At 46.0% G+C, this 27,210-nt stretch overlaps 1 protein-coding gene across 4 annotated transcripts in view; it reads right to left on the bottom strand.

The window, feature by feature from the left end:
- The window catches only part of PIK3R5 (phosphoinositide-3-kinase regulatory subunit 5), a 72,760-nt gene that overhangs the window by 20,729 nt on the left and 24,821 nt on the right, over positions 1–27,210 (bottom strand). For all 4 annotated transcript variants that reach the window (XM_059668644.1, XM_059668643.1, XM_059668646.1 and 1 more), the window contains exons 2-4: positions 5,526–5,644; positions 3,620–3,720; positions 455–523 (exon numbers count right to left, since the gene is read on the bottom strand). In XM_059668644.1, the coding sequence (XP_059524627.1) occupies positions 455–523; positions 3,620–3,720; positions 5,526–5,631 (276 nt within the window). In that variant the 5' untranslated portion in view covers positions 5,632–5,644. The remainder of the gene's footprint in view (positions 1–454; positions 524–3,619; positions 3,721–5,525; positions 5,645–27,210) is intronic.

Below are 27,210 nucleotides of genomic sequence, written 5' to 3'. Positions count from 1 at the left end.
CCACATGAGTTCCTGGAGATGAGTTACAGAAGAAGTTCTGAATCCGGTGGGAAGTGTGGCTTATCAAGACAGCTTATTGGCTTATCAGCGGTTCTCAACCTGTGGGTCGTGACCCCTTTGGTGGTCGAACGACCCTTTCACAGGGGTCGCCTAAGACCATCCTGCATATCAGATATTTACATGACGATTCATAACAGTAGCAACATTACAGTTATGAAGAAGCCACGAAAATAATTTTATGGTTGGGTCACAGCGTGAGGAACGGTATTTAAAGGGCCAGAAGGTTGAGAACCACTGGCTTAGCTGAAGCCATCAGGTTGACAGGCATCAGGTGTCATTGATTGACAGTTTCTCTCCCAGTGTTTATCCTCAGAGTCGTGAGGGCTATGCCTGCCCTGTGCGGGCTGTTCTCTCTCCTCCCCCAGCTCCCAGCCTGGCCCACCCTGGAACTTACACAGAGGACCGTGGAGTAGAAGAGCAGGGCCAGGGGCGTGAAGAGGTCATAGGAACCCTTCTCTTGGACCTGTGGAGAGGACAGGAGAGGAGGGTGAGGCTCACTCACGGGTGCAGAACAGAGCAGCGTGTCCTTGTTTTATTGTTGTTGTTTTTTTTAATACATTTTTATTGATTTCAGGATGGAAGGGAGAGGGAGAGAGAGATAGAAACATCAATGATGAGAGAGAATCATTGATTGGCTGCCTGCTGCACACCCCCTGTGGGGATTGAGCCCACAACCTGGGCATATGCCCTGACTGTGACCTCCTGGTTCATAGATCAATGTTCAATCACTGAGCCATGCCAACTGGGCTAGTCTTTCTTTCTTTCTTTCTTTCTTTCTTTCTTTCTTTCTTTCTTTCTTTCTTTCTTTCTTTCTTTCTTTCTTTCTTTCTTTCTTCTTTTCTTTTCTTTTTTTCAATGAAAAGCAATGCAACCACGAGACAAAATTTGGAAAATAGAAATTAGAAAAAACTCCACGCACAATGGCCCCTTCCAAACTCAACCACTGCTAATGTTTCAACGTACTTCTCCTGACAGTGTTTCTCTGTGTATTTTCCTCTGCGAAGTCTTCATAGTGTGCATATTTTTACTCTTAATGTCTTTTACATGTAATATTACAGATGAATTTCTGTTTTGTTACATGATCTCTAAGCCCACCTCTTGTTCCCCTTCTGGTTATACATTTACCTGTTACCTGTATTGTAAAGTTTTTTCTTTCCAGTCTGTTGTTTGCTTTTAAATGTATGGATTATTTGTGTATATAAATTATGTGTTAATTTTTTCCTTTATGGATGTTTGCTTTGTCATGCAAGGATCATGTGAATACTCATATATTTTCTTTGAAGCTTTATTTTCTTAAATTTAAGTCTTTAAGACATCTAAAATTCCATTTGCTGTATGGTATGAATTAGGATTCTCACTCTGTGTTTTTCCAAGTGTTTCATCAATTTCCCCTAAGCCATTTAATAAATATTACTGTTGTGATTTTATTACATATTCAATTGTGTTAATACCCTTGGATAATATCCATTATTTTTATTAGCTGTATAATATTCCTTCTGGTAGATACCTATACTGTATTAGTTTCATTTTAGACATTTGAGGTCATTTCTTGCTATTTAATTACTTTTGCAATGAAAACCTTTGAGCAAATTTCTTCTTCTATAATTTGTATGGTTTATCTAGGATACAGTTCAAGAAGTGAAATCAATCGAGATTATAAACATATTTACTATCTTTTAAACATATTACTGCATTGCTTTCCAAAAGGATTTTGCCATTTATAAGATCTCATATGTTTGAAAGTGCCAGCTTCACTACAACCTTCTCTGCATTACTTATTATAATTTTTTGCTAATTTGCTAGGCAAAGGCTGTCTCATTGTGGTTTTAATTTGCATTTGTTCTATGATCACAGGGGCAACATTTTTCCTGTATATGTTTAAAGTTCTGGTTATTCTTTTGTGCCCTGTCTTTTTAAAAATATTTTATTGATTTTTTACAGAGAGGAAGGGAGAGGGATAGTTAGAAACATCGATGAGCAAGAAACATCGATCAGCTGCCTCCTGCACGCCCCCTACTGGGGATGTGCCCACAGCCAAGGTACATGCCCTTGACCGGAATCGAACCTGGGACCCTTCAGTCCGCAGGCTGACGCTCTATCCACTGAGCCAAACCGGTCAGGGCTGTGCACTGTCTTTTTTAGAGCGCTCACCCACCACAGCACATACACACCTGAGCCCGGGTTTTACACTCCTTCAGCCTTTCAGCCCCGTTGAGAGCTCACAGGTTGATGCCTCAGTGGCAGCCCCACATCCCCACTGCCTGGTGACCTCACAGGCTCAAATGTAAGGTTCTCCTTTTCTTTTTCCTGAAGAGACCATGTGCCTGCTCCCCTGTCACTGCACAGTAGTTGATCCTTTACATTTGGGTTGTGCGTTAAGCACTCCAGGGGAGGGTCAGCTCTCCTAAGTGGGTTGCGTATAAACGCACCAGGTAAATGGTGGTGCTAGAGCTGGGACCTTGGGAGTCTTGATAAACCAGTACAGTGGGGCCTTGACTTACGAGTTTAATTCGTTCCATGACGGAGCTCGTAGCTCAAATTACTCGTATGTCCAATCATAAAGTGAACAAGTGAGACACGTGATGTTGGGCTATTGTTGTGGTGTTCACTGTGACGTTTGCTGCGCCAACTAGCGGTGGGGTATCTGAAGCTGGCTCGTAACTCGAATTTTAGCTCGCAACTCAAAGCAAAAAATCAGCCGAGAGACGGCTCATTTCTCGAAAAACTCATTAGTCGGGACACTCGTAAGTCAAGGCCCCACTGTACTTTCTTCTTATAGGTAAAGGGTCAGCTAATAGAGAAAGGCCAATGTTTTGCAACTCAGTCATATATTAAAAAGCAAAACTTTAGCTCAGCTGGTGTGGCTCAGTGATTGAGTGTCAACCTATTACACCAGGAGGTCACAGTTCAATTTCCAGTCAGGACATATGCCCGGGTTGCAGGCTGGATCCCTAGTAAGGGGTGTGCAGGAGGCAGCCAATCAGTGATTCTCTCATCATTCATGTTTCTATCTCTCTCCCTCTCCCTTCCTCTCTGAAATCAGTAAAAAAATTTAAAACACACACAAATAACAACAATAACAACAACAACAAAACTTTAAAGAGAATTCTTCAGGAAAGAGCCATAATCCTCCTTAGGGACTCAGCTGTCCTGGAACCCCAGCCCAGCTCAGCTCTGACGGCACTCTTCCTCTTAGACGTAAAGGCCCATTTATTGACCTGTTAGAGGGGGTCTCAGTTTACCTCTCCTATCAGTCCTGGTTTTCATGGATCTTTCTGAGGAAAGGAGTCCAGCAAGGCTTCCTCCCCTTCTCTAGTCGATACCTTGACATACACGCAAGCAGCTGAAAGGACCCTGGCTCACGGACCACGTGTTCTCATTGCGAGGCCCACATCCCTTCCCAGAACGCTTCGATCCATGGCTGACACCGAGCTCGCAGGTTCCCGGAGCCTTTGCCAAGCCCCTCGGCGGCCCAGGCACCCAGAACCGACATTCGGTGGGGCCTCTTTCTTGACCACGCGGCTGATCCCAGCTCACCGTCACCCCTGGCCAGCCTCACCTCTTGCGTCTTCTGCAGGATCTGCTCCAGGAGGATGAGGAAGTGGCCCGGGTCCCTGCTGACCAGCTCCTGCAGGCTCCAGCAGTTCAGACACAGCCCGGCTGGGAAGGGAACGGCCGGTGGTCAGATTCCTTTATGAAGCAAGAGGCTCCGAAAATCGTATCAACACTCAACCCTATTGTGCCCATTGAGACATAATGACAAGTTTCTTATTCTTGGAAACTCAAGAGACACAGAGAGGAGCTGGGGTTCCCCTTACAGGCCAATGAGCGGTCACGATTCTGGTCCCTGTACCTCCCCCCAGAGGGCACCAGGTCTCCCACCACCACCTGCCCTGCTTCCTACAGGGGGAGCTGGGAAGGAGGTGCCGGGAAGGAGGCCAGAGGCAGCGACTGCTGGAAGAATAGGGAGAGGAGCCACGGTGACACCCCCCGCCCCGACCCCAACACAAGGCTGAGTCCCTGACAGCGGGGACTTCCCGGGACTGCCTGGACCGGAGCCCAGGACGGGGAAGCCACATTCATTTCTATTTTGAAAGTTAGAATGAACACTTTGCCGTTCTAACTTCCCCACACTTTCTTATTGTGTCAAGAAGAATTCTAATTTCTATTTCCCTGCAGTCAGCAAGGGTAAACCCCTAAAAATTAAAGGGGTGGTCATGGAGGCGCTTGTGCACGTGTGTGAGTGTATGTATGTGTGTGTGTGTGTGTGTGTGTGTATATGTGTGTGTGTGTGCGCGCACGTGTGTGTGTGTGTGTGTGTGTGCGCACGCGCGGTGAGAGCAGCAGGGGCAGAAGTGGTTATACCAGGGGTTTCACGGAGCTCCAGCCCCTCCTCATGGTGGAGGCTCCTCCCAAAGTCCTGGAGGCCCGAATAGGGTGCTTCATGTGGTCGTGGGATTTTGTAAATTTGTAAAAGTCAGATATTTTTGTGTGATTTTACTTAATGACAGCCCTCTCAATTCTCTGAGCTCACGCTCCATCGACACCTGGGAAGGAGGCAAGAAGAAAAATACTAGCACCTACTGACCAACTCCTATGTGTCAGGCCTTGCATACACATCTCCACTGAGCCTCCCACCCTCCCTTCAGGAAGGTGGTTTCTGTTGTCATTATTCTCATTTCACAGACAAGGCAGCTGAGGTCCTGAGAGGTTAAGTGACTCACACAAGTTCATAGAGCCAGTGAGAGAGAGTTTAATCCAAATCGGGTTAATTCCTAAGGCCAAGGAAAGCCTCCAGAGGAGGTGACGTCTGAGCTGAGACCTGGATGAGAAAGAGGCAGTGGGCACAGTTCTGAAGGAGGAATCCCAGGCAGCAAGTGCAAAGGTCCTGAGGTAGGAATGAACCAAGATGTGTTCAAGGACCAGTGGGCATTTCTCTCATGGGGCAGTTAGGGAGGCAAGTGAGATATGGGATAGAAAAAAGAAATCTTTACAAGCGTAAGAATGATTGCAATTAGCCACCAGCCTTCAGAGAAAGAACTGCCCCAGCCTGCGGATACCTCCGTTTCTCGGTCCTGGGGAACATGGAGCCCGGAGGCCTCCTACTCCCTGTGAACAGAATTCCGCAGAGAGCCGCCTATGAAGTCCCAGCTGCTCTTTCAGAACCAGCCAATGTGGTATTTCTAAGCAGGTTAAACAACGACTATGCTTCTAGCGAATGCTAAGGAAGCAAGGTGCAGCCCTGAGCAGGACGAGGAAGACAGCACGGGCGCCAGGAGAAACTGGGCATCCAGAGGGCCTACCTCCATCGGGGGCTGTGCCAAGCACCTGCCCAGGTGAGGTCCAGGGGTTTGCAAAGTCATACAGAGTTGGAGCCAGAATCTGCCCTGTCCAGGGCTCACTGTGGCCCCCGAGGCTTCCTTGAGCCTTCAGAGCCCCCCCCGCCCCAGCTCTCTCAGACCTACCTGACCAGGAGGTGGAGCGGCGGCGGTTGAGGCTGAGTCCGTGCAGGCAGCGCTCCAGGGCGTGCTGGATGCGGTCCTCTGTGCACGTCGTAGCCCCTGGCTGCATCCTGAGTCATCGCCTGCGTGGAAACAGACACTGTCAGCCCCGGACCCCCAGGTGTGAGGAGCGCACAGCCAGCAGGGCAGGTGGCACAGACAACGGCACTCCCAGCCCAGTGCTGCCAGCCTTGCTATTGCCTGGGTGCTGTGGGCACAGCAGGCGGGGGCTCAGCTGCCTCCAGGGCTGGAATGGCTGGGGAGGGGGGGCGCTGCTCTGAGTGGCAGGAAGGAGTGCTCCTGCAGCCAAGGGCGCGATGCTACAGGAAGCGAGGGGTCAGGGACAGGAGTGGAGAGGTGACTACCCCAAGGCGGTCGTGTTTCCAAGCGCCTGGGGAATGCCCAGGGCGTGGCCAGACCCCAGTGGGCTGGGCAGCAGGACCTCCAGGAACAAGCAGAATGGCTTGGGGATTTTTCTGAATTTCCAGGCCTGCAACCCCCAGCCCCAGGGAAGAGCACGGAGATCCCTCTCAGGGCACCGGGGGCTCCAACGCCGAGGCCTGGTGGGGGCTGCCCCACGTGCCCCCCACCACACTCCCTGCTAGGGTGCCCGGGCCCAGGCACCGTTCCTCGTCTGCCCTCGCCTCTACGTTGGCCATGTTTCTTTGCTCTCTGAAGCATTGCAGTGCTGCCAGCTACACACAGACTCCGCATGCCCTGCCCCCTCCCTTGTCCAGCTCAGGCTGGAGGGCCACAAGGAAGGGATCTAAGAGGGGGTCTCAGCACCCGCTGGGGAACTGTGGGAAGGGCCGCATTCTAGGAGCCGCCAGAAGGGCCAGCCCGCCTCTCAGTGATGTGTGAGGCTTCCAGGTCCCTTGGGAGCCACAACAGGTAGGTGAGCAGGTGAATAAGCCTGGCCCCTGGGTCAACAGACTTGGACTCAGATCTGGACTCTGCTATTGGTTAGCCATGCAATTCTGGACACACTTTCCCCTTTTCCAAACCTCAGTTTACTTATCTGTGAAATGGGATAATGAGAGCACTGACCCCACAGGGCTGTTGGGAAGATTAAACGTCACAGTGCTGGGTAAGCTTTCAGGACACGAAAGCTATGGTGCCCCAGTCTTGCCACCACTCTTTCCCTCAGGAATTCCACTGCGTTCACCCGCCGGGTAGACTCCACTGCCCACCGAGCAGGCCAGGCCAGGGAGGGAGGCCGAGGAGACCGCGGTCCAGCTCCATGGAACTGGGGACAGACCAGGAAACCACAAGCAGAAGCGCCCAGAGCTGAGCCATGCAAACAGCATGCAAAGAGCTCCGGAATCCGCGGCTGCTCAGCTGCATGCCCGGCAGTCAGCTCACGGGGCCCCGGGAGGCACAGCCCCCTGCTCCCTGGCCGGGGAGGAACCAAGCGTCCAGGGAAACCTAGCCCCTGTGAGCTGTCCGGCATCACGTCACCTCCGTGAGACCTGGGACGGTGCCGCGGTCTGTGTAATTCATGACCACCTATGTGTGGCAGGCGGTACGGCCACAGCACCGAGGGACACAGGCCATCTCCTTGGTAGGAGACAGACATTAGCAAACAATTTAACAGCTCTGAACAGTTTGGCTCAGTGGATAGAGCCCACGGACGGAAGGGTCCCGGGTTCGATTCAGATTGTGGGCTCGATACTCACTAGGGGGCATGCAGGAGGCAGCCAATCAATGATTCTCTCTCATCATTGATGTTTCTCTCTCTCTCCCTCTCCTTTCCTCTCTGAAATCAATAAAAACCTATGTTAAAAAAAGAAAGATGAAGGAGGAAATCCGGAGAAAAGTTCGGGGGGAGGCAGATGTTCCGGAAAGAGGAGCCAGCGTGTGGCAAGGTCTGGGCCCGCCACGGACTGAGCGCCCGGAGCACAGACCAGCCTTCCAGGTCCCACACCTGCCCACTGCCGAGGTGGCAGGCAGAGTTCCACAAACCGCTCACCAGGTACCCAGGACGGGGACCTCGGGGGGCTTCCATGAGTGGCACCTCCAGGCCTGCAGATGCTGGTGGGCCCTCCCGGGGCAACTCTCACAGTCACCTTCGGGCCTTGTCTGCTGACGCTCACGCTATTCCAGGCAGGGAGTCCACCCCTGAACCAGGAGGCAGTTTGCAAGCTGCTGGGCCCCTCCTTCACCTGGATGGGCAAGCCTCCATGTGCCAGTGTGTGTGCCTTGGGCGGGGGGGGAGGGGGGAGTTGGGGGTGGGAGTGGGAGTCAGGGACACCAGGAACAAAAGCTGGTTCTGTTGACACTTCACTCTGGAGGGCCCCCAGCAGGTGAGGGGAGCTTAGCAGTAGAGGCCTGAAGGTTAGACCACCTTGGTGGGGAGTGGGGGGAAACCTGTGGCACAGAGAAGCTAAACAACTGGCCTGAGGTCACACAGCGAGGTGGTGGCAGAGCCAGGACGAGGGCCCAGGGCGTGGCTCTGACACTAGCACAGGCTGCGCCTCAGCACCATCAGATGCAGTTACTAGAAGAGAACAAAAACCAATTCACACTTCCACCCTACAGTGAAGACTCAGTCAGCTACAGCATGATCCTGCTTTTAGTGGCCCCAACGCCCAGTTGCTGGGAGCCCTGAGGCCACCATGTCTGTCTGCACAGCTGCCGCCCTAGGCTCACGGGAGCAGCATTCCCGGCTGAACTGGGCGATGACCATGGTGCCCCCCCCCCCCCCCCCCCCGCCTGGAGCACGGGCTTCCCCGTGGGAACCGGGTGAGACCCCTCCGCCCCGCCCCTGCGATGGATGAGTCCGTTGTGTGGCAAGGCAGGAATGAGTCACCTGCTCTGCTGTGCCCCATTGTAACTGATGCAAACACAAGATGCAAATGATCAGCCTCAGCCCACGCCCCTCTGCCGCAGCCCATCCCTGGGGGTCAGAATACACTGCTCTTCAGGAGGCTGCAGGCTGCTCCCCCCACACCCCCAGGGCCTGCAGGCCCGTGTCTTTCCTTCTCCAGGCCCTGGCACTTTCCTATCTCCTGGCCTTGGTGTCCCTGGCTGCTCACGGGAGGCAATCAGGGCTTCTGCACAGATGGGCACTGGGCAGAGTTCCTGGTGTGCCCACCTCCCTGGCACCCAGGCCGTCGAGAGCTTGTCCCCAAGCTCTTCTAAGAAGCAGGGCCTGCCCAAGTCGCTGGGGGCCCAGCTGGGGTCCTCGGCGAGCTGCCCTGGGGGTTCACCAGGCTCTGCCTGGTTCTCTGGCATGCTCATTTCCGTTTGATGAGTCAGTCATCAGCCGTTTCTTATGACTCGTCAGCAGAACCCAGTGGCTCTGGGGTGGAGATGAAGGGGGAGAAGGTGGCATCCAGTCTCCCCAGGGATGATGCCTTTTTTCAAAGGCTTGGCTTCCTGGCACCCCGCTCCCAGCACCCCCTCCACCCGGCAGAAGGAGCTGTTGTGAAATTCAGTGGCTGCCGGGAATGGGAATGCCCCCACATCCGCGGTGGGGGAGTGTCGAAACAGTCAACAATGGGGTTTGCCCCTACCTCCAGTTCCTCTTCTGAGCCAGTAAGGATGAGTCTTTACTGGGGATCCTGAACAGGACAGGGTCTTGTTGACATGACCCCTTGAGGCAAAACAGGGGTTGTCTTCCCTACTGTGCAGGACTGGTCAGAGGGTAGGGGTTGGTCTGGGCCCATCTTCCTAGGCAGCCCCCCAGGGGGCAGGGAAGAGGGCATCTTTTCTTGGGGGATAGAGTGCCGGCCTGCAGAAGGGTCCCAGGTTTGATTCCGGTCAAGGGCACATGCCGGGGTTATGGGCTCAAGCCCCCGTAAGGGGCGTGCAGGAGGCAGCCAATCAATGATTCTTATCATTGATGTTGCTATCTCTCTCTCTCTCCATTCCTCTCTGTAATTAATAAAAATCTATTTTGTAAAAGTAATAATAAATGGAGGAGAAGAAACATGTCTCATTTACAAAAGAATTCCAATTAATAAATGAGAGCGGAATGAGAGAAATACAAAATCACCATTAGGCCAACACCACAGTAGTCATTTTACAGGCAAGAGCCACCAATGGATGCTAAAATCAGTGGGTTATCCTGGCCGGGGCGGCTCAGTTGGTTGAGTGCCATCCCGTGCACCGGGAGGTCACCAATTCGATTCCCAGTCAGGGCACATGCCCCGGTTGAGGGTTCAGTCCCCAGTCAGGGTGCATATGGAAGGCAACCAACTGATGTTTCTCTCACACATATATGTTTCTCTCCCCGCCCTCCCTCTCTCTCTAAAATTAATAGAACCCTATTTTTTAAAATATATTTTTAGAGAGAAAGAGATAGAAATAGAGAGATAGAAACATCAATGATGAGAATCATTGATCGGCTGCCTCCTGCATGCCCCTTAATGGGGATCTAGCCCCGCAACCCGGGTGTGTGCCCTTGACTGGAATTGAACCTGGGACCCTTCAGTTCCCAGGCCGACGCTCTATTCACTAAGCCAAACCAACCAGGGGAGAATCCTATTTTTAAAAACAAAAAATAATAAAATCAATGGGTGAAAATTTGAGAGGAAACAGAATATTTGCTTAATCTCAGAGTATTTCCCCTAAGAAGTTGAGCAATTATAAAGGGGAAAGTACTAACTTTAGCGTGGAGAAACCCAGCATCACCTACACCTCATGATCAAAGTTAATATCGCCAATAAGAAGGCATATCAACATCATGTATTGATGTTGCCCTGAGAGGCTCATGACATCACTTCCCTGGGATGTATCCCCAAAATGCATCCCTGCAATCTAATGAGAAAAGATCATTCCCAACCTAAATGGGAAGAACTGCTATTTGACTGACCAGCATTCACCCAAGTGTCAAGGTCATAGAAGCTAAGGAAAGACTGAGGAACTGTCACAGACTGGAGGAGCCTAAGGAGACAGAGAAAGCTAAATGTAATGTGGGATCCTGGGCTGGATTCTGCAACTGAAAGGGGACTTTAAGGGGGAAATGGCTAAAACCCAAATAAAGCCTGTAGCATTGTACAGTCGGACCAGTTGTTCGTGGTTTTGATAACTGCACCACATTACGTGAGCTGTAAACATTAGGGGAAGCTGGGTGGGGGACATGCATGTCTCTAAGACCCTTTATCTAGTTACCTAACCTCACATATCCTTTCTATATCTCTCTGGCTGGTGGTCCAATGCCTCGCTGCCCTTCGTGAACTTGTTTGAAGTTGTTATTTCATAAATACTCCTTAATTCCTAGCGACAGGTGGGTAGGCCAGTGCAGGGCTGGCTGCCTTAAAATCCTCTACATCGATGTTCCTAAACGGGTTGAGACTCTGGGGTTCTTGAAGGGTTTCTGAGGGCTCTTCGTGAGAATGGTTAAGTTGTGTTTTCATTTGGAAGACAGTCTATGAAAAGTTAGTAGTGAACATATTCTGGAACATCCTGATGACACCTATGACCAAATATTACCATAAGGCGTTATGCCCAGTTTGCATTTGTGTCTATCACTGATCTGGTGCCACCTAAGAGGACAGAACATGCCAGGTGTGTTTTGGGGTCCGCGAGAGCTCAAGGTTGATCAGAAGGAATTACTAGATGGAAAATGTTTGGAATAGTGCCTGGCACGAAATAAGCATCCAACAATGCTGTCTCTTAACTATCAGGGTGCTTTCCTCACACATACAATTCCGCTGCCCAACTCTAGATGCCTTTGAGATTGGGCCAAGAAATGAAACACCCCCTGGATGATTCTGTTGCATAGTCAGGCTCGGAGAGTAATGTTTTCTATTTCACAAATTCTGCACATACACCTACTAGGAGACTGTGAGATTAGGAGGGCACCAGAGAGATCATCCCGTGCAACTCTCCCATTCCACAGATAAGAAGCGGAGACGCTGAGCAGGGAAGGACTTGCTCAGATTAGAAAGTGGTAACTCCATACCAGAAACTGAGCCTGGAGCCCAGGAGAGCGTGGCACCTCCTGCTCGCGTGGGATCAGTGAGTGACCTCAGTGCCTCGCCGCTAAGTTCTGTTAGGAACCCTTTAGCAAATGTCTTCTGGAGTTAGGCATTCCACTTCCTCACGTGTCGATTTTGTGAATTTAGGTTTTTGACAATATCATTCATTTTAATCAAGATTTTCAGGTTTATTAGCAAGGGTCTGAATCTAGAATTCCTAAATAATTTTTAAAAGTATATCTGAATCAGTGATTTTAGCCACTCTTTTAATCTTAATGTTGTAATATTACATATATATTTTTAATCCTCACCAAAAGATATGTTTTTATTGATTTGAGAGAGAAAGGAAAGGAGAGACAGAGAGAGAGAGAGAGAGAGAGAGAGAGAGAGAGAGAGAGAGAGAAACATTGACTTGAGAAACATCCATCGATTGCCTCCTGCACGCATCCTGACCGGGAATCGAACCTGCAATCTTTTGGTCTACGAGGTGATGCTCCAACCTACTGAGCCACCTGGCCAGGGCTTAATGTTATAATATTATGTTTTCTTTTAATACAGGTCTGGTTTCTAGTAAATATTTTAATACTACATCACAATTCTTTAATTATTTTTGACATTGACAGTAAATGTAATAACTATGATAACAGCACTGCTTGTTTTGGACAGTGGCTTTAAGTTTGATTTATTTCATTGCTCACTGTTTTGTTTGCCTGTTTTGTGCCATGCTACCCCTATTTACAAGTTCTTTATTGTGATTCATTTCTTGCTCAGCTGGGGTATTTCGAGTAACTTCAGGAAGAGTGCGTGGGCAAGGTACTTTCTAAGACTATATGTCACCTCATTACTGAGGCTCACTAGAAACGATAGCTTTGCCAGACATAAAATTGGCATAATTCAGTTTTTCACCCTCGACATGTTTATAGAAACCCAAAATAATTACTCGAAAAACTGACTATAACAAAAACTATAACTAGGTAAGGTGATTGGGCACAAATTAAGATAAAAATTTATATTATTCAATTTTACACATAACAAAAGAGAAATTATGTTAGAAGACCCCAATTATAATAGCAACAAAAAGAAGAGAAAATAAACTTCACAAATATGCAACATCTGAATGAAATAAAACTTTTGAGGGACATAAAAGCAGGCAAATCACTGAAAATGCATACCCTGTTGTTAGGGAGACTCAATATCATAAAGAATTAATTCAGAATGGATCAGAGACCAAGTGCAAAGAAATTCAAGTATTTCTTGGACATGACACTAAAAGCACAGGCAACAGAAGACAAACAAGATAAACGGGGCTACATCAACATTTAAAACTCTGCCCATCAAAAGAAACAAGAGAATGAAAAGAAAAAAAAACCCTACAGCAGACATATTTGCAAATCCTACATCTGATAACCAGTGAGTCCCAGAATAGACAAAGATCCTCTATAAACTCAACAACAATGAAACAAACAACCCAAGTTAAAAATGGACAAAGGACTTGAATAGACCATTCCTGCAAAGAAGACATCCAAATGACCAATAAGCACATGAAAATATGCTCAGTGTCACTGATCATTAGGGAACTGCAAATCAAAACCACAATGAGCTCACGCCTGCCAGAATGGCCACCACCAACAAGTCAACAAACAACTAGTGCTAGTGAGGATGTGAGAAAAGGGAACCCTAGCACACAGTTGGTGAAAATGCAGCCACTGTGGAAAACAATGTGGAATTTCTTCAATGGGCCTGCCTGTTGGCCAGTGGGCCCACTTCTGGGAATACATCCTAAGACTCCCGAAACACCAATCAGAAAGAATATATGCACCCCTATGTTCATAGCAGCGTTACTTAGAATAGCTAAGATCTGGAAACAGCCCAAGTGCCCACCAGTAGATGAGTGGATCAAACAGCTGTGGTACCTTTACACAATGGAATACTATGTGGCTGTAAGGAAGAAGCATCTCTTATCCTTTGTGACAGTAGGAACGGACCTGGAGAGCATTACGCTAAGTGAAATAAGCCGGTCAGATATGACCTCATTTATATGTGGAATCTAATGAACAAAACAAATTGATGAACAAAATAGAACTAGAGGCTTGGATGCATGGGACAGACTGATAGAGGTCAGAGGGAAAGGAGGTGGGGAAAATGGAATAAACGGTGAAGAGAGTAGCCAAAGAACATATAGACACAGCCCACGGACACAGACAACGGAGTGGTGAAGGCAGGGGAGGGGTGGCAGGAGCTGGGTGGAGGTGGGCAAAGGGGGAGGAAATGGGGGGCATTTGTAATAGTGTCAACTATAAAAAAATAAGAAAAAACAATTTAAAAAAAGAAAGAAAGAGTAAAAAAGAAAACTCACAATGAGCTATAACCTCACACCCAGTGAGAGGGAAGTGGGGTGTTATTGGTGAATGGGCACCAGTTTCCGTTTTACAAGATGAAAAGAGCTCTGGAGATCAGTTGCACAATGTGAAAGTACTTAACAACACTGAACTGTACACTTAAAAATGGTTAAGATGATCAGTTTTATGTCAGGTGTATTTTACTATAATATTTAAAGAGAGTTAAAGAAGAATTAACATATTTATGATATTACACAGGAATATCAATTATCTATAAGTTTCAGCCTAGACAACAGGAAGGAAGGGAGGGAGGGAGGGAGGGAGGGAGGGAGGGAGGGAGGGAGGGAGGGAGGGAGGAAGGAAGGAAGGAAGGAAGGAAGGAAGGAAGGAAGGAAGGAAGGAAGGGAGGGAGGGAGGGAGGGAGGGAGGGGCTGCTCTATGTCAGGTGCTATACTGGGCACTTTCGCTTGATTATCTAGTTTAATTTTCATAATTACTCTACAACATAATCACAGTTTTTCACAATCCGCGGTACAGGGAGAGTCAGTATTTATCTGCCCAGTTCCTGCGGTGGCATTCCTGTGGCTGAGCTGGAGGCACATCCAAAGCTGGCCTGACTCCCACAGCCCGCGCGCTTTCCTGCGCCAGGTTCTCAGGAACCCTCTCCACGGTTTCCTGGAGGAAGGGTGAGCTCGGCATGGGAGGCTTCCAGGGAAGACGCCTTGCACCAAAAGTGCCTGAGTTCTTGTCAGTGATTCATTCCCCACAGGTTCAGGTTCCAGTGACTCACTGCCTCCGTCCCACCTTATTTTTCAAGATGTAAGATTCCTGGAGGGACAGTTAGCTAACAAATGAGTCTATGGCGGCAGCGACAGTGGACAGTGGGCGGCGGAAGGACGCCAGGGCCAGGAGAGGAGGGAAATACGAAAAGGTAGGTGGAGATGGCATGGGGGCACAGGGAGCAGGATGACGTAGAAGTGGGCACCCAGTGGGAACCGCGAAGGGAGCTCAGACAAGCCTTTACCTACTTGCCAACTTTGCTCACGCGCTCCTTTACCAAGGAAAGGGCCCAGGAAGACAACGCTGTGGTTAAGACCAAGAGAACTGAGACGAGGGATGACGAGGGAAGGAGAAAGATGCTAGCATGTACACAGCACTGACTCTACGCCAGATTCTGTGCTTAGGGCTTGAAGCACATGATCTCATTGATTCTGAACAACCCCCAAAACTCTGAACATCCAAGGATGAGGACATGCAGCTCCTGGTGGCTAATGACTTTCCCAAGGTCACACAACAACCAAGCAGCGTAAGCAGAATTTGAACCCAGGTCTCTCTGACTCCCTTCTACCCAGGCAAATATCTGGAAGGGCACTGAAAAGAAAACAGGATGCGTGAAGATGCCTTCACATATAATAATTATAATCACAGCAGCTAATGCTACCCGAGAGCATACTATGTGCTGGGCACCATTCTAGGTGTTTTCTATGAATTAGCTCATTGAATCTGTAGAAGTAGATAGATTCCCATCTTAAAAATGAGGAGACAGGCACAGAGTGTTCTTGGCTGGTAAGTGATGTATGTCCTTTCTTGGCATGTCTTAGGCAAGTTAGCTTCTCTATGCGCATTAAAGGAACCCATAAGGGAGCTAGAGATGGGCAAACTGAAATGACCGAAAAGAGACTGAGATTAAGGCATAAACTCCAGGCAGCAAGGATGTTCTATGGGCCTCTAGGCTAAACCATGGGCACCTGGCCCTGGAGACTATTTAACCACCTTTCAAACGCTGAGCCTATCTTGTTTGCCAGCAAATGCTCACAACAACAAGGCCAAAAACAATGAATGGAGATGTAAAAGCTCCAGAAAAGCCAATTACACATGTGTTGGCAGCTTTCTGGTTTTCCTGAATGTGGAAAAAGATTGTGGTTGTGACAAATTGCATTCATTATCTGCTGCTCGTTTTCTGCAGAATCATCTTCAGTTTGGAAGACAGGCATGAATCCTTCATAGTTTTGGGCAAAGATTTTATGGAGCACTGTGACTTCCAGATGCTTTACCAGTGGGAAAAAAATAAATGGGGCACAGACTGATCCAACCCATCTCCCCTTCCCTCCACCATCTCCCCTTCCCTCCACCATCTCCCCTTCCCTCCACCATCATCTCTTCCCTCCACCATCTCCCCTTCCCTCCACCATCTCCCCTTCCCTCCACCATCATCTCTTCCCTCCACCATCTCCCCTTGCCTCCACCATCTCCCCTTCCCTCCACCATCATCTCTTCCCTCCACCATCTCCCCTTCCCTCCACCATCTCCCCTTGCCTCCACCATCTCCCCTTCCCTCCACCATTCTCTCTTCCCTCCACCATCTCCCCTTCCCTCCACCATCTCCCCTTCCCTCCACCATCTCCCCTTCCCTCCACCATCATCTCTTCCCTCCACCATCATCTCTTCCCTCCACCATCTCCCCTTCCCTCCACCATCTCCCCTTCCCTCCACCATCTCCCCTTCCCTCCACCATCATCTCTTCCCTCCACCATCTCCCCTTCCCTCCACCATCTCCCCTTCCCTCCACCATCATCTCTTCCCTCCACCATCTCCCCTTCCCTCCACCATCTCCCCTTCCCTCCACCATCATCTCTTCCCTCCACCATCTCCCCTTCCCTCCACCATCATCTCTTCCCTCCACCATCTCCCCTTCCCTCCACCATCTCCCCTTCCCTCCACCATCTCCCCTTCCCTCCACCATCATCTCTTCCCTCCACCATCTCCCCTTCCCTCCACCATCATCTCTTCCCTCCACCATCTCCCCTTCCCTCCACCATCTTCCCTTCCCTCCCAGAGTGAAAACCATTTAGCACCCCATTGTCTCTCTGTTAATCGGCAACAGGTAATTGCTCCCAGACACTGGCATATCCACCTTCTTTAGTCTCCTTCTCTCTTTAAGCTCTTGCCCAATTATATACATCTCTCCCCTCTCTATGTCATTCATGAATATGGTTTATTAGTGCAAGAAAAACTTCTCTAACAAGAAAAGAAACTATCGATGTTTGTGGACAGAACTGAAATCAGACACTCCTCCTAATACTTGGCCAGATGTGATTTATACAACTTTTCATGAAACAGACACTGATTTCAAGAGTCCCATTTAGCACATTTCATCCCATTTAGAACTCTCAAGGAGGCCACGGGGCTATTTACCGTGACAGGACAGCAGGCACCGAAACAGTCTCTCCCAACTCCTTACCAAATATACCCATGTAGAGGAGAACTACTGAAAACCAATGCTGACAGGCCAGGGTCAAGGACTGACATTACGTCTGAACCAGATGGAAATGGATTAAGAAAATCTAGCCTCCAGTTCAGGCCAAAATCTCTCTAGAAGGCGGCCAGAGGACTTGGCATCATGGCTGATCAACGTTTGATACTCAAGTGGGTGGGCAGTGTTTTCAGATATTTGGTCCCGTCTGTCTTTTCCTTCAGTGAAGATTGGTGGGTCACGTTGGCAGAGGGGGGATTTGGGAAGAGGACCATGTGAGAGGGGAACATAGGAGTCCTGATTTGGCCAAGTTACATCTCATTTTGACCCCAGTGGAGAGGTCTGGGCGGCAGCTCTAAATTTGGGAGCTACTCTGAATATAGTGATCACTGAGACTATGCACTGTGTGGAGAGAGAGTGGGGCACTAGGGCTCAGCCCAGAGGCATCCGGTGTTAAGAGGTGGCACATGAAGAATCAGCAAAAGGACACTGAGAAAGTACGGCTCATAACGTAAGAGGAGAGCATGATGTCTCAGAAAATCAAAGCAAGAGTGTCTTGAGGAGGGAGAGGGGACCACTGCTGCAAGGTCCACACCATGAGGGCAGAGAAGTGGCCATTGGACTTGGTGACATGGAGGTTTTGGTGACCTTGGGAGAATAAGTGACCTTGGGAGAGGGCGATAAGATGCGACGGAATAGGCAGAGGAGACAAAGGGAGGTGGGAGAGAGGCAACTCCTCTGAGTTTTGCTTAGAAATGGATTTTATGAGCTGCTCCAGTATCCTTCTACTAACTCCTTCTGGTTCTTTACATAGCGCAAGTTCATTTCTGGTACTTTGACCAAAGGAACCTTAATCTGCTTCCAACTATGTTTTTTAAAGATCTATATCTACATCTAAAAAAAACCCTACTCTATATGATCACCAGAGATTGTTTCCAAGAGGCAAGATTAGATATCACCTTTTGACTATAAACATTTTAATAACACATTTTATGCATTGTTTTTCTTCACACAGATTGTAAGTGTTAAGTATATAAGAAATTGACAACAGTTCTGGAAAAGTGGAATAGATGTACTTTTCCCTATTCCTCCTGCTAAGTACGAATACAAACCTAGACATTATATAAAAACCTAACATAAAAGGCTCTGAAGGAGGAGGGAGAGAAGGCAGACCAGGTAGGGACCTTGGCCCCAAGAAGGAACATGGTGGGAAAATCCCTGGGTTTTCTTTTTGTCTTGTAATTTCAAACTTGGAGCTAAAGAGCCAACAAGCTGGAAACACCAATGAGTGCAGAAGGTGGGGTGGTGGGGACCCCCAAAGAAAAGCCTGCTCTCTCTAGCCAAAGGACCAGGAAAGGGGTAGCTTAGCAAGACAGAACATTTTAAGACAATACTCTCTCTATTCCAGGGAAAACTGCAGAAAAAACAATGGCCCATCTCCACTAGCAAAGGCCTAGATGGGGAGCCTAGATTTCACTCTGGCCACGCTATATTGAATGAGGTTAGGGGCGTCCTAACCATGGGGGTATCTGAGAAATCCAAGTAGGGGACCAAGCTTTTCATACTCACTGGCAGTAATGAGCCTCCTTCCACCCTCTGTGATCAGTGGAGACCTCTGCAGAGCCTGGACGTTCAGCCCCACCAGACAATATAGAGCACCCCGCACACACTCGGGGTGAGGGGATGTCAGAGGAAGCCTAGCCAGGGAGCCAGGACTTTCACTACTGCCCAGTGGTAATGAGGTCATCTCCTCAACCCCAAGGTGTCAGTGGATAGTAATGAGCCCTCCTGTCCGGCCCACCCAGGGAGGCATCAGTGGAGGCCTCATGGGAAGCCCGAGTTCCCAGTCCCCCCAGCAGTGATTAGGAGCACCTCCTGAATTTCAATGGAAGCTGAGAATGGGACGTGAACATGCACCTTTACCTGACAGTAATGAGGTGGTGTTCCCCACCCTCATAACCCCTTTCAGGGACATGTTAGAGAAAGGCAGCTAAAATAAAAGGTTTAAATAGAGCCAGAGTCTCATAACTCTCATAATACCCAAAAGGCCCAGGTTTCAATAGGAAATAACTTGCCATGTCAAGACCAAGGGAGATCTCAAACTGAATGAAAAAAGGCAATCCATAGACGCCAACACCAACATGACAGCTGTTAAAATGACCTGACAGAGAGTTTAAAGCAGCCACTATTGAAAATGCTTCAATGAAAAAGAATAAACCAATAAAAACTAGAAAAATCCCAGCAAAATACTAGAAGAGATAAATAAGTACCAAAATGGAAATTTTAGAACTGAAAAATATAATATATGAAATAAAAAGCTTAGTGGATGGGCTCAACAGCAGAATGGAGGGGGCAGAGGGAATAATCAATGAACTTGAATATAAAACAATAACTTTATCCAGTCTGAACGACAGAGAGAAAATAAGTTGAAGAAGAATTAAAAGAGCCTCAGGGATCTGTGGGACTATAACAAAAGGTCTAAAATTCATGTCATCTGAGTCTCAGTGGGAGGGGGCAGAGCTGAAAAAGTACTCAAAGAAATAATGACTGAAAATTTGGCACATCTGGAAAAATACGCAAAACTACAGATTCAAGAAGCTGTGTGAATCCTAAATAGGATAAAGCCAAGAAATACACACCAAGACACATCATAGTCAAACTTCTGAAAAACTAAAGACCAGAAACAACAACAAAAACAGAGGGGAAAACAGAAAACAAATAATAAAATAACAGATTAAAGTTCCAACATATCAATAATTACATTACATTTAATTGGGCTAAGCTTACCAATTAAAAACAGATTGGTAGTGAATTCTAAAACATGACCCAACTATTTGCTGTCCACAATAGATTCGCTTCCAATTATAATGATATAGGCAAGTTGAAAGTACTAAATGTACAGAGATATATCATGTAATGTTAATCAAAAGAAAGCAGAAGTAGATATATTAATATCAGATAAAGCCGACCTCAAAACAAAGAAAATTACCAAGGACAGAGAGGGACACTATATAATGACAAAAAGGTCGATCTACCAAGAAGATACAGTAATCCTTAATGAGGCTTCACCAAACAAGAGAGTTGCAAAATACATGAAGTAAAAGCTGGTAACACTGAAAAGATTAATAGACAGATCCATAATTATGGTTGGATCAACAGCCCTCTCTCAACAACTGATAGGAAATGAGCAAGGACACAAAAGAACTCTAATACCACTGGCCAACAGGACCTAATCAATATTTCTAGGATGCTTCACCCAATAACAGCAGAATATACATTCTCTTCAAGTACCCAAGGAACATATACTGGGCCATAAACCAACCTCAACATATTGAAATCATAAAGTGTGATCTACAACCACAATGGAATCAAACTACAATACAGAAAGATAACAGGAAAATCTCCAAACACGTCGGAACAGAACACACAGCTAAATAATGGGGCAGAGAGGAAGTCTCAAGGGAAGTCCAAAAATACATTGAACAGAATGAAAATGAATATACAACATATCAAATTTTGTTGGGCACAACTAAAGCTGTGAGGGAAATTTCTGGCACTAAGTACATACATTAGAACTACCCCGTGGCCCAGCAATTTCACTCCTGGGCAGTCATCTCCGAGAAATGAAAACTTACGCTCACACAGAAACCTGTACATAAATGTTTATAGCAGTTTTGTTCAGAATAGCCACGAAATGGGAACAACCCAGATCTCCTTCAGGGGGTGAATAGTTAGACTATGGTACCATGGAATACTATTCAGCAATAAAAAGAAAATAATGGTTAATGCATACAACATCCAGAAAATTATGTGAATCAAAAAGCCAACCCTGAAAGATTATCTACTATATGATTTCATTTATGTAAGATTTTTGAAATTACAAAATTATAGAATGATCACAGATTGGGAGAAAACAGTCTATATATATATATATATATGACAAACGAATTATGCCCCAGAAATGAACAGAGATAAGAACAGCCACTTCACAAAAAGACCCAATGTGAATAAATAAACACATGAAAATATGCCAGTTACCGTTAGTCATCAGGAAAATGCAGATGTAACGCTGTAATGAGACGACACTGCACTAGAGTTGCTAAAATTAAAAAGATGGACAATACCAAGCGGGCAAGGATACAGAGCAACCACACGTGATTGGTAGAATCATAAAACGGTGCGACCACTTTGAAAATCAGCTTGGCATTTTCACAAAGGTAGCAAATACCTATCATTTTGACCCAATAATTCCACTTCTTTAACCAAAATAAATGAAAACACATGTCAACCAAAAGACTTGTGCCAAAATGTTCATAGCAGCTTTATTTATAACTAGAGGCCCAATGCACGAAATTTGTGCAAGAGTAGGCCTTCCTTCCCCCAGCTGCCAGCACCGGCTTCCCTCTGGCACCCGGGACCCGAGACCTGGACTTCCCTTGCAGCCCCAGCTTCATCCGGAAAGTCATCCAGAAGGAAGTCCAGTCTAATTAACATATTCTGCTTTTATTATTATAGATAGCCTCAATCTGGAAGCAGCCCAATCCATCACCAGGAGAATGGATAAACATATTTGGTATATTCATATAATACATTACTACTTAGCAATGCAAAGAATAAAAAAGAACAAATCACTAATGTGTGTAACAAGTATGAGTGTGTGAATAAAGCTGGACACAAAATATATTCTATGGTTCCATTTACAGGAAGTACTAGAACAGGCAAAACTAGTCCATGATGAAATAAATCAAAATGGTAGTTGTCTCTGGGAGGGCACAGGGAGAGTTGATCAGGAATGAAATCTATGCATTTCGCTGTATGCAAATCATACCTCAATAAAAAACATTTTAAAGAGACATGCATACTAAGTGTGGAGAATAAATCTTTAAACTTTTCTTAGCCTGACCACTTAGCTGTGCCCCCCCCCACACACACACACACACACATTCCCCACCTCAGTTTGGCCTCTTATCCTTCCAGTCCTTTTTAATGCATTTATATGCCACATACCCACACACATGCACTTTCTTCTTACATACATGGGGTCACAACACAGACACTGCTCTGTACAGAGTTGTCTCCCCAGACGCGCATCTGCCATTCCCCCCCTGCCCCTTAAAACTTTCTAATGGTTTTCCGATGCCTTAGGACAAGGTGTGACCCCCTTAGCCGGATTATCTGACCCTCTGGGCTCTTCTTCCCCGACCAGTTTCAGGCCCTCACTCCACCTCTCCTTGATGAACCTCTTCCTGCCTGGGCTCGCCCGGCCTGAAACATTCCCACGGTCTGCCCCTGCTTTTGATGTGGCTCCTAATACCCATTTTTCTGTCTTCCCTTTACAAGATCAATTTTTCAGGGAATGCCCCCTGATTCCCCAGGCTGGGTGCACACCCCACCCTCTCTGCTTCTTCTATGCCTGTGTTGTAACTTTTATTTTATTTATTTGTTATTAATTAATTAGTTAATTTTATTAATTACTTTTTTATTGATTGATTGACTGATGAGAGATCAATTGGCTGTTCCACTTACTTATGCATTCACTAGTTGACTATTATTTTTAAATATATTTTTATTCATTTCAGAGAGGAAGGGAGAGGAAGAGAGAGATAGAAATACCAATATGAGAGAGAATCATCAACCAGCTGCCTCCTGCACACCTCACACTGGGGATCGAGCCCCACAACCCAGGCATGTGCCCTGACCAGGAATCGAACCGGGACCTCTTGGTTCATAGTTGAGCCATGCCGGCTGAGTTCACTCTTTGATTCTTGTATGTGCCCTGACCGGGGATCAAACCCACAACCTTGGCATATTGAGATGATCCCCTCCCCAACTGGACTACCCGGCCAGGCTGCACCTGTTCTCTCTACTGGGCTTTCAGCCTTGATGACAGTGGCTCCTCTACCATGCGAGTGGTTCTAATGCCAGCCTCTGGCAGAGGGCACGGTGGGATTCTCCCTGGACAGTTAGATGAGTGTACAAATGTGCCCTGCAAACCAAAAGCCCCACCCAAATCTGGGGCGTGATGTCATGACCACACCAGCAATAGGGGAGATTCCTCAGGCCTCCAGGGGAAATCACGTCTATTGTAACTTCCCAGTGAGTCAGTCCTCCGGGGTGCAGCACAAGTCGCTCTGGCCACCCACGTGTGGCAGGTCGCCTCCAAGACCTGCTTCCTCCTGTGTTTCCTCTGCCAGGGCCAGAGGAAGGGAGTCCAGTCGGAACCAAGCTTTCCAGGAGCTGCTCCTCGGGCCACAGGGGACAAACACAGGACAACTTCTTTCTTTCTGTACAGTGTTCCCTCCCCCCACCGTCCCCTGCTAACAGGGCACCACCCTGGGGACGGTGTGTGGCAGGAGCGTGAGGTCCTGAGCTCCTGGACAGCTCCTGGCAGGATGGAGGGGGCTCGGAGCTGGATTTCAGTGGATGTGAGGACATAGAGGAATGGTTCTTTCTCTTCTTTTTATTAACTTTATCTCTTTGAGCAGTTTTAGGCTTGCCGTCCGCCCGCCCCCCCCCCCACCCTTCCTGCCCACAGTTTCCTCTCTTATTAATATCTTCCACTCGTGAGGCATATTTGTTACAATCGATGAACCAATATTGACACAATAGTATTTATTAAAGCCCACAGTTTACTTGGTTGTAAGTTCTACGGGTTTTGCCAGATACAAACTGGCATGTACCCACCATTATCACACAGAATATAATAGTTTCACTGCCCTAAAAATCCCCTAGGCCCTATCTATTCATCTCAGCCCCAGCAGCCACTATCATTTCACTGTCTCTCGTTTTTCCTTTTCCAGAATGTCAGACTGTTGGTATTATACGTTATGTAGACTTTTCAAATTGGCTTTTTTTCCACTTAATAATATGCATTTAAGGCTTCTCCGTGTCTTTTCATGACTTCATAGCGCTTTTTTTTTTTTTCTATATAACATTCTAGTCTATGGATGTACCATGGTTTGTTTATCCATTCAGCTATTGAAGGACATCTTGGCTGCTTCTAATTTTTGGCAATTATGAATAAAGTCGCTATAAACACTCATGTGCAGGTTTCTGTGTGGAAATTAATTTTCTATTCATTTGGGTAAACACCTAGAAGCATGATTGCTGGGTCATATGACAAGACTTCTTAGCTTTCTAAGAAACTGTCAAATTGTCTGCTAAAGTGGCTTGTGCCATTGCATTCCTGTTAGCAGTGGATCAGAGTTCCTATTGCTCCACATCCTTGTCAGCACTTGGAGTTGTCAGTGTTTGGGATTTTAGCCATTGAACAGATATTTAGAAGGAGCTCATTGTTTTAACTTTCATCTCCTTAATGACATACGATGTCAAACACCTTCTTATATGCTTACTTGTCATCTGTAGATCTTCTTTGGTGAGTGATTCAGATTACTTGCCTACTTTTAAAAATTGGGTTATTTTCTGACTGTTGAATTTTAAGAATTCTTTGTATATTTTGGATACAAAAGTCCTTTTATCAGATAAGTGTTTTGCAAATAGTTTCTCCTAGTCTGTGGCCTGTCTTCTCATTCTCTTAATGGTGTCTTTCAGAGAGCAGATGTTTTTAATTTTTCTTTCATGGACTATGCTTTTGGGGTTATATCTAAAAACTCCTTGCCAAACCCAAGCTCATCTAAGTTTTCTTGTGTTATCTTCTATGAGTTTTATGGTTTTGCATTTTACCTTTAGGTGTATGATCTATTTTTAGTTCATTTTTGTGAAAGAGTTAAGGTAGTGTTTCCATTCACTTTTTGCTATGGATACCCAGTTGTTCCAGCACCATTTGTTAAAAAGACTATCCTTTCTTCATGGAATTGCGTTTGTTACTTTGTCAAAGGTCAATTGCTTATATTTGTGTGGGTCTAATTCTGGGCTCTCTATTCTGTTCCATTGATCTATTTACCTATTATTTCACCTATATCACCCTCTTTTGATTACTGTAGCTTTATAGTAAGTCTCAAAGTCAGGTAATGTCGGTTCTCTAACTCTGCTCTTTTCCTTCAGGATTGCTTTGGCTATTCTTTATAATAAACTTAATTAGAATCAGTTTATTGATGTATACAAAATAATTTGTTGGATTTTGACTGGAATGGCATTGAATCTATATATCAAGTTGGGAAGAACTGACATATTAGCAATATTTAGTCTGCCTATTCATAAACATGGAATAGCTTTCCATTTATTTACATTTTTTGACTTTGTTCATCAAAGTTTTAAAGTTTTCCCCATATATATATCTTGCCCATATTTTGTTAGATTTGTGCCTTAGTACTTCATTTGGTGGTGCTAATGTCAATGATGTTGTATTTTTTATTTTAAATTCCAATAGCTCATTGCTGGTGCATAGGAAAACATTAGATTTCTTTGTATAAGCCATGTATCCTGCAACCTTCCCATAATTGTTTATTAGTTCCAGAAGTTTTTTGTCAATTATTTGGCATTTTCTACATAGACAGTCATGTTACCTGCAAACAAAGATAGTTTCATTTCATTCTTTCCAGTCATGTATCTTTTATTTCCTTGTCTTGTCTTATTGCATTAGCTATGACTTCTAGTATGATGCTGAATAGCAGGAATGAGAAGGAACATCCTTACCTTGTTCCCATTCTTAGGGAGAAAGCATCTAGTTTCTCAGCATTGTGTATTATGTTGGCTGTAGGATTTTCTATATCTATTAAGGACATTCCCCCTCAATTGCTAGTTTGCTGAAATATTTTATCATGAATATATATTGGATTTTGTCAAATACTTTTTCTGTATCAATTGATGATCATAGGATTTTACTTCTTTATCCTGTTGATGTCACAAATTACACTAACTGATTTTCAAATGTTGAACCAGCCTGCATACCAGAAATAAATCCCACTTAGTTGTGGTATATAATTCTTTTTATAGATTGTTGGATTCAGTTTTTTAACATTTTGTTGAGGAATATATATATATATATATATATATATATATATATATATATATTATTGATTTTAGAGAGGAAGGGAGAGGGAGATAGAAACATCAATGATGAGAAAGAATCATTGATCGGCTGCCTCCTGCACTCCCCCTACTGAGGATCGAGCCCGAAACCCAGGCATGTGCCCTTGGCCGGAATCAAACCTGGGACCCTTCAGTTCACAGGCCGATGCTCTATCCATTGAGCCAAACCAGCTAGGGCTTGTTGAGGATTTTTACATCGATATTCATGAGAGATACTGGTTTATAGTTTTCCTTTCTTGTAATATCTTGGGTGATTTGGGTATTAGAGTAATGTAGGCCTCATAGAGTGATTTAGGAAGTGTTCCCTCTGCTTCTATTTTCTGGAATTGTATCATAGAGCAGTGATTTTCAACCAGTGTGCTGCAAATCATTTTAAAACATGTAATTCCTAACTTTAATTTCTTTAAAATATACAGATCTACTCAGATGACCTATCCTGGCTTGAGCTTGGATAGACTGTGTCTTTCAAGGAATTGGTCCATTTCACCCAAGTTATCAAATTTGTGAGCACAGAGTTATTCAAAGTATTCCTCTGTGATGTCCATGAGTTGGTAGTGATTTCTTAACTTTTCACATTTTTTATATAATTCATATAACATAAAATTCACCATTTTAAAGTACACACTTCAGTGGTTTTTAATATATTCACTATGTTGTCTAAACATAACCATGATCTAAATCCAGAATGTTTCCATCATCCCCAAAAGAAACCTCATCCCTATTAGCAGTCACTCCCTTCTTCTTCCTCCATCATCTGGCAACCACTGATCTACTTTCTGTCTCTATGGATTTCCTTTTTCTGTACATTTCATATAAATGAAATCATCTAATACGTGATATTTGGCATCTGGCCCTTTTTACCTAGCATATTTTCTAAGTTCACCCATGGCATAGCATGGAACAGTACTTTTAATGATTGAATAATATTACGTTGCATGGACATACAATGGCTATTTTTTAAATACTCCAATTTATGGACCAAAATTCATATTGGATACCTGGGGGCTCCCTGTTCCCAGCCTAAACCACAGAGAAAGGTGGGAGGCATCATCCCATATGCAGTCTTTCCTTCTGCACGAGGGCTCCAGACTGGAGTTTCCTCTGTGGTGAGCAAGAATCCTACTGGAACCTCATGGGCTTCA

This window comes from Myotis daubentonii, chromosome 16, assembly GCF_963259705.1.
Source record: "Myotis daubentonii chromosome 16, mMyoDau2.1, whole genome shotgun sequence".
In the NCBI taxonomy this organism is placed as follows: Eukaryota; Metazoa; Chordata; class Mammalia; order Chiroptera; family Vespertilionidae; genus Myotis; species Myotis daubentonii.
The sequence above is the reverse complement of the archived record's forward strand: the minus strand, read 5'-3'. Positions and strand labels throughout refer to the sequence as shown.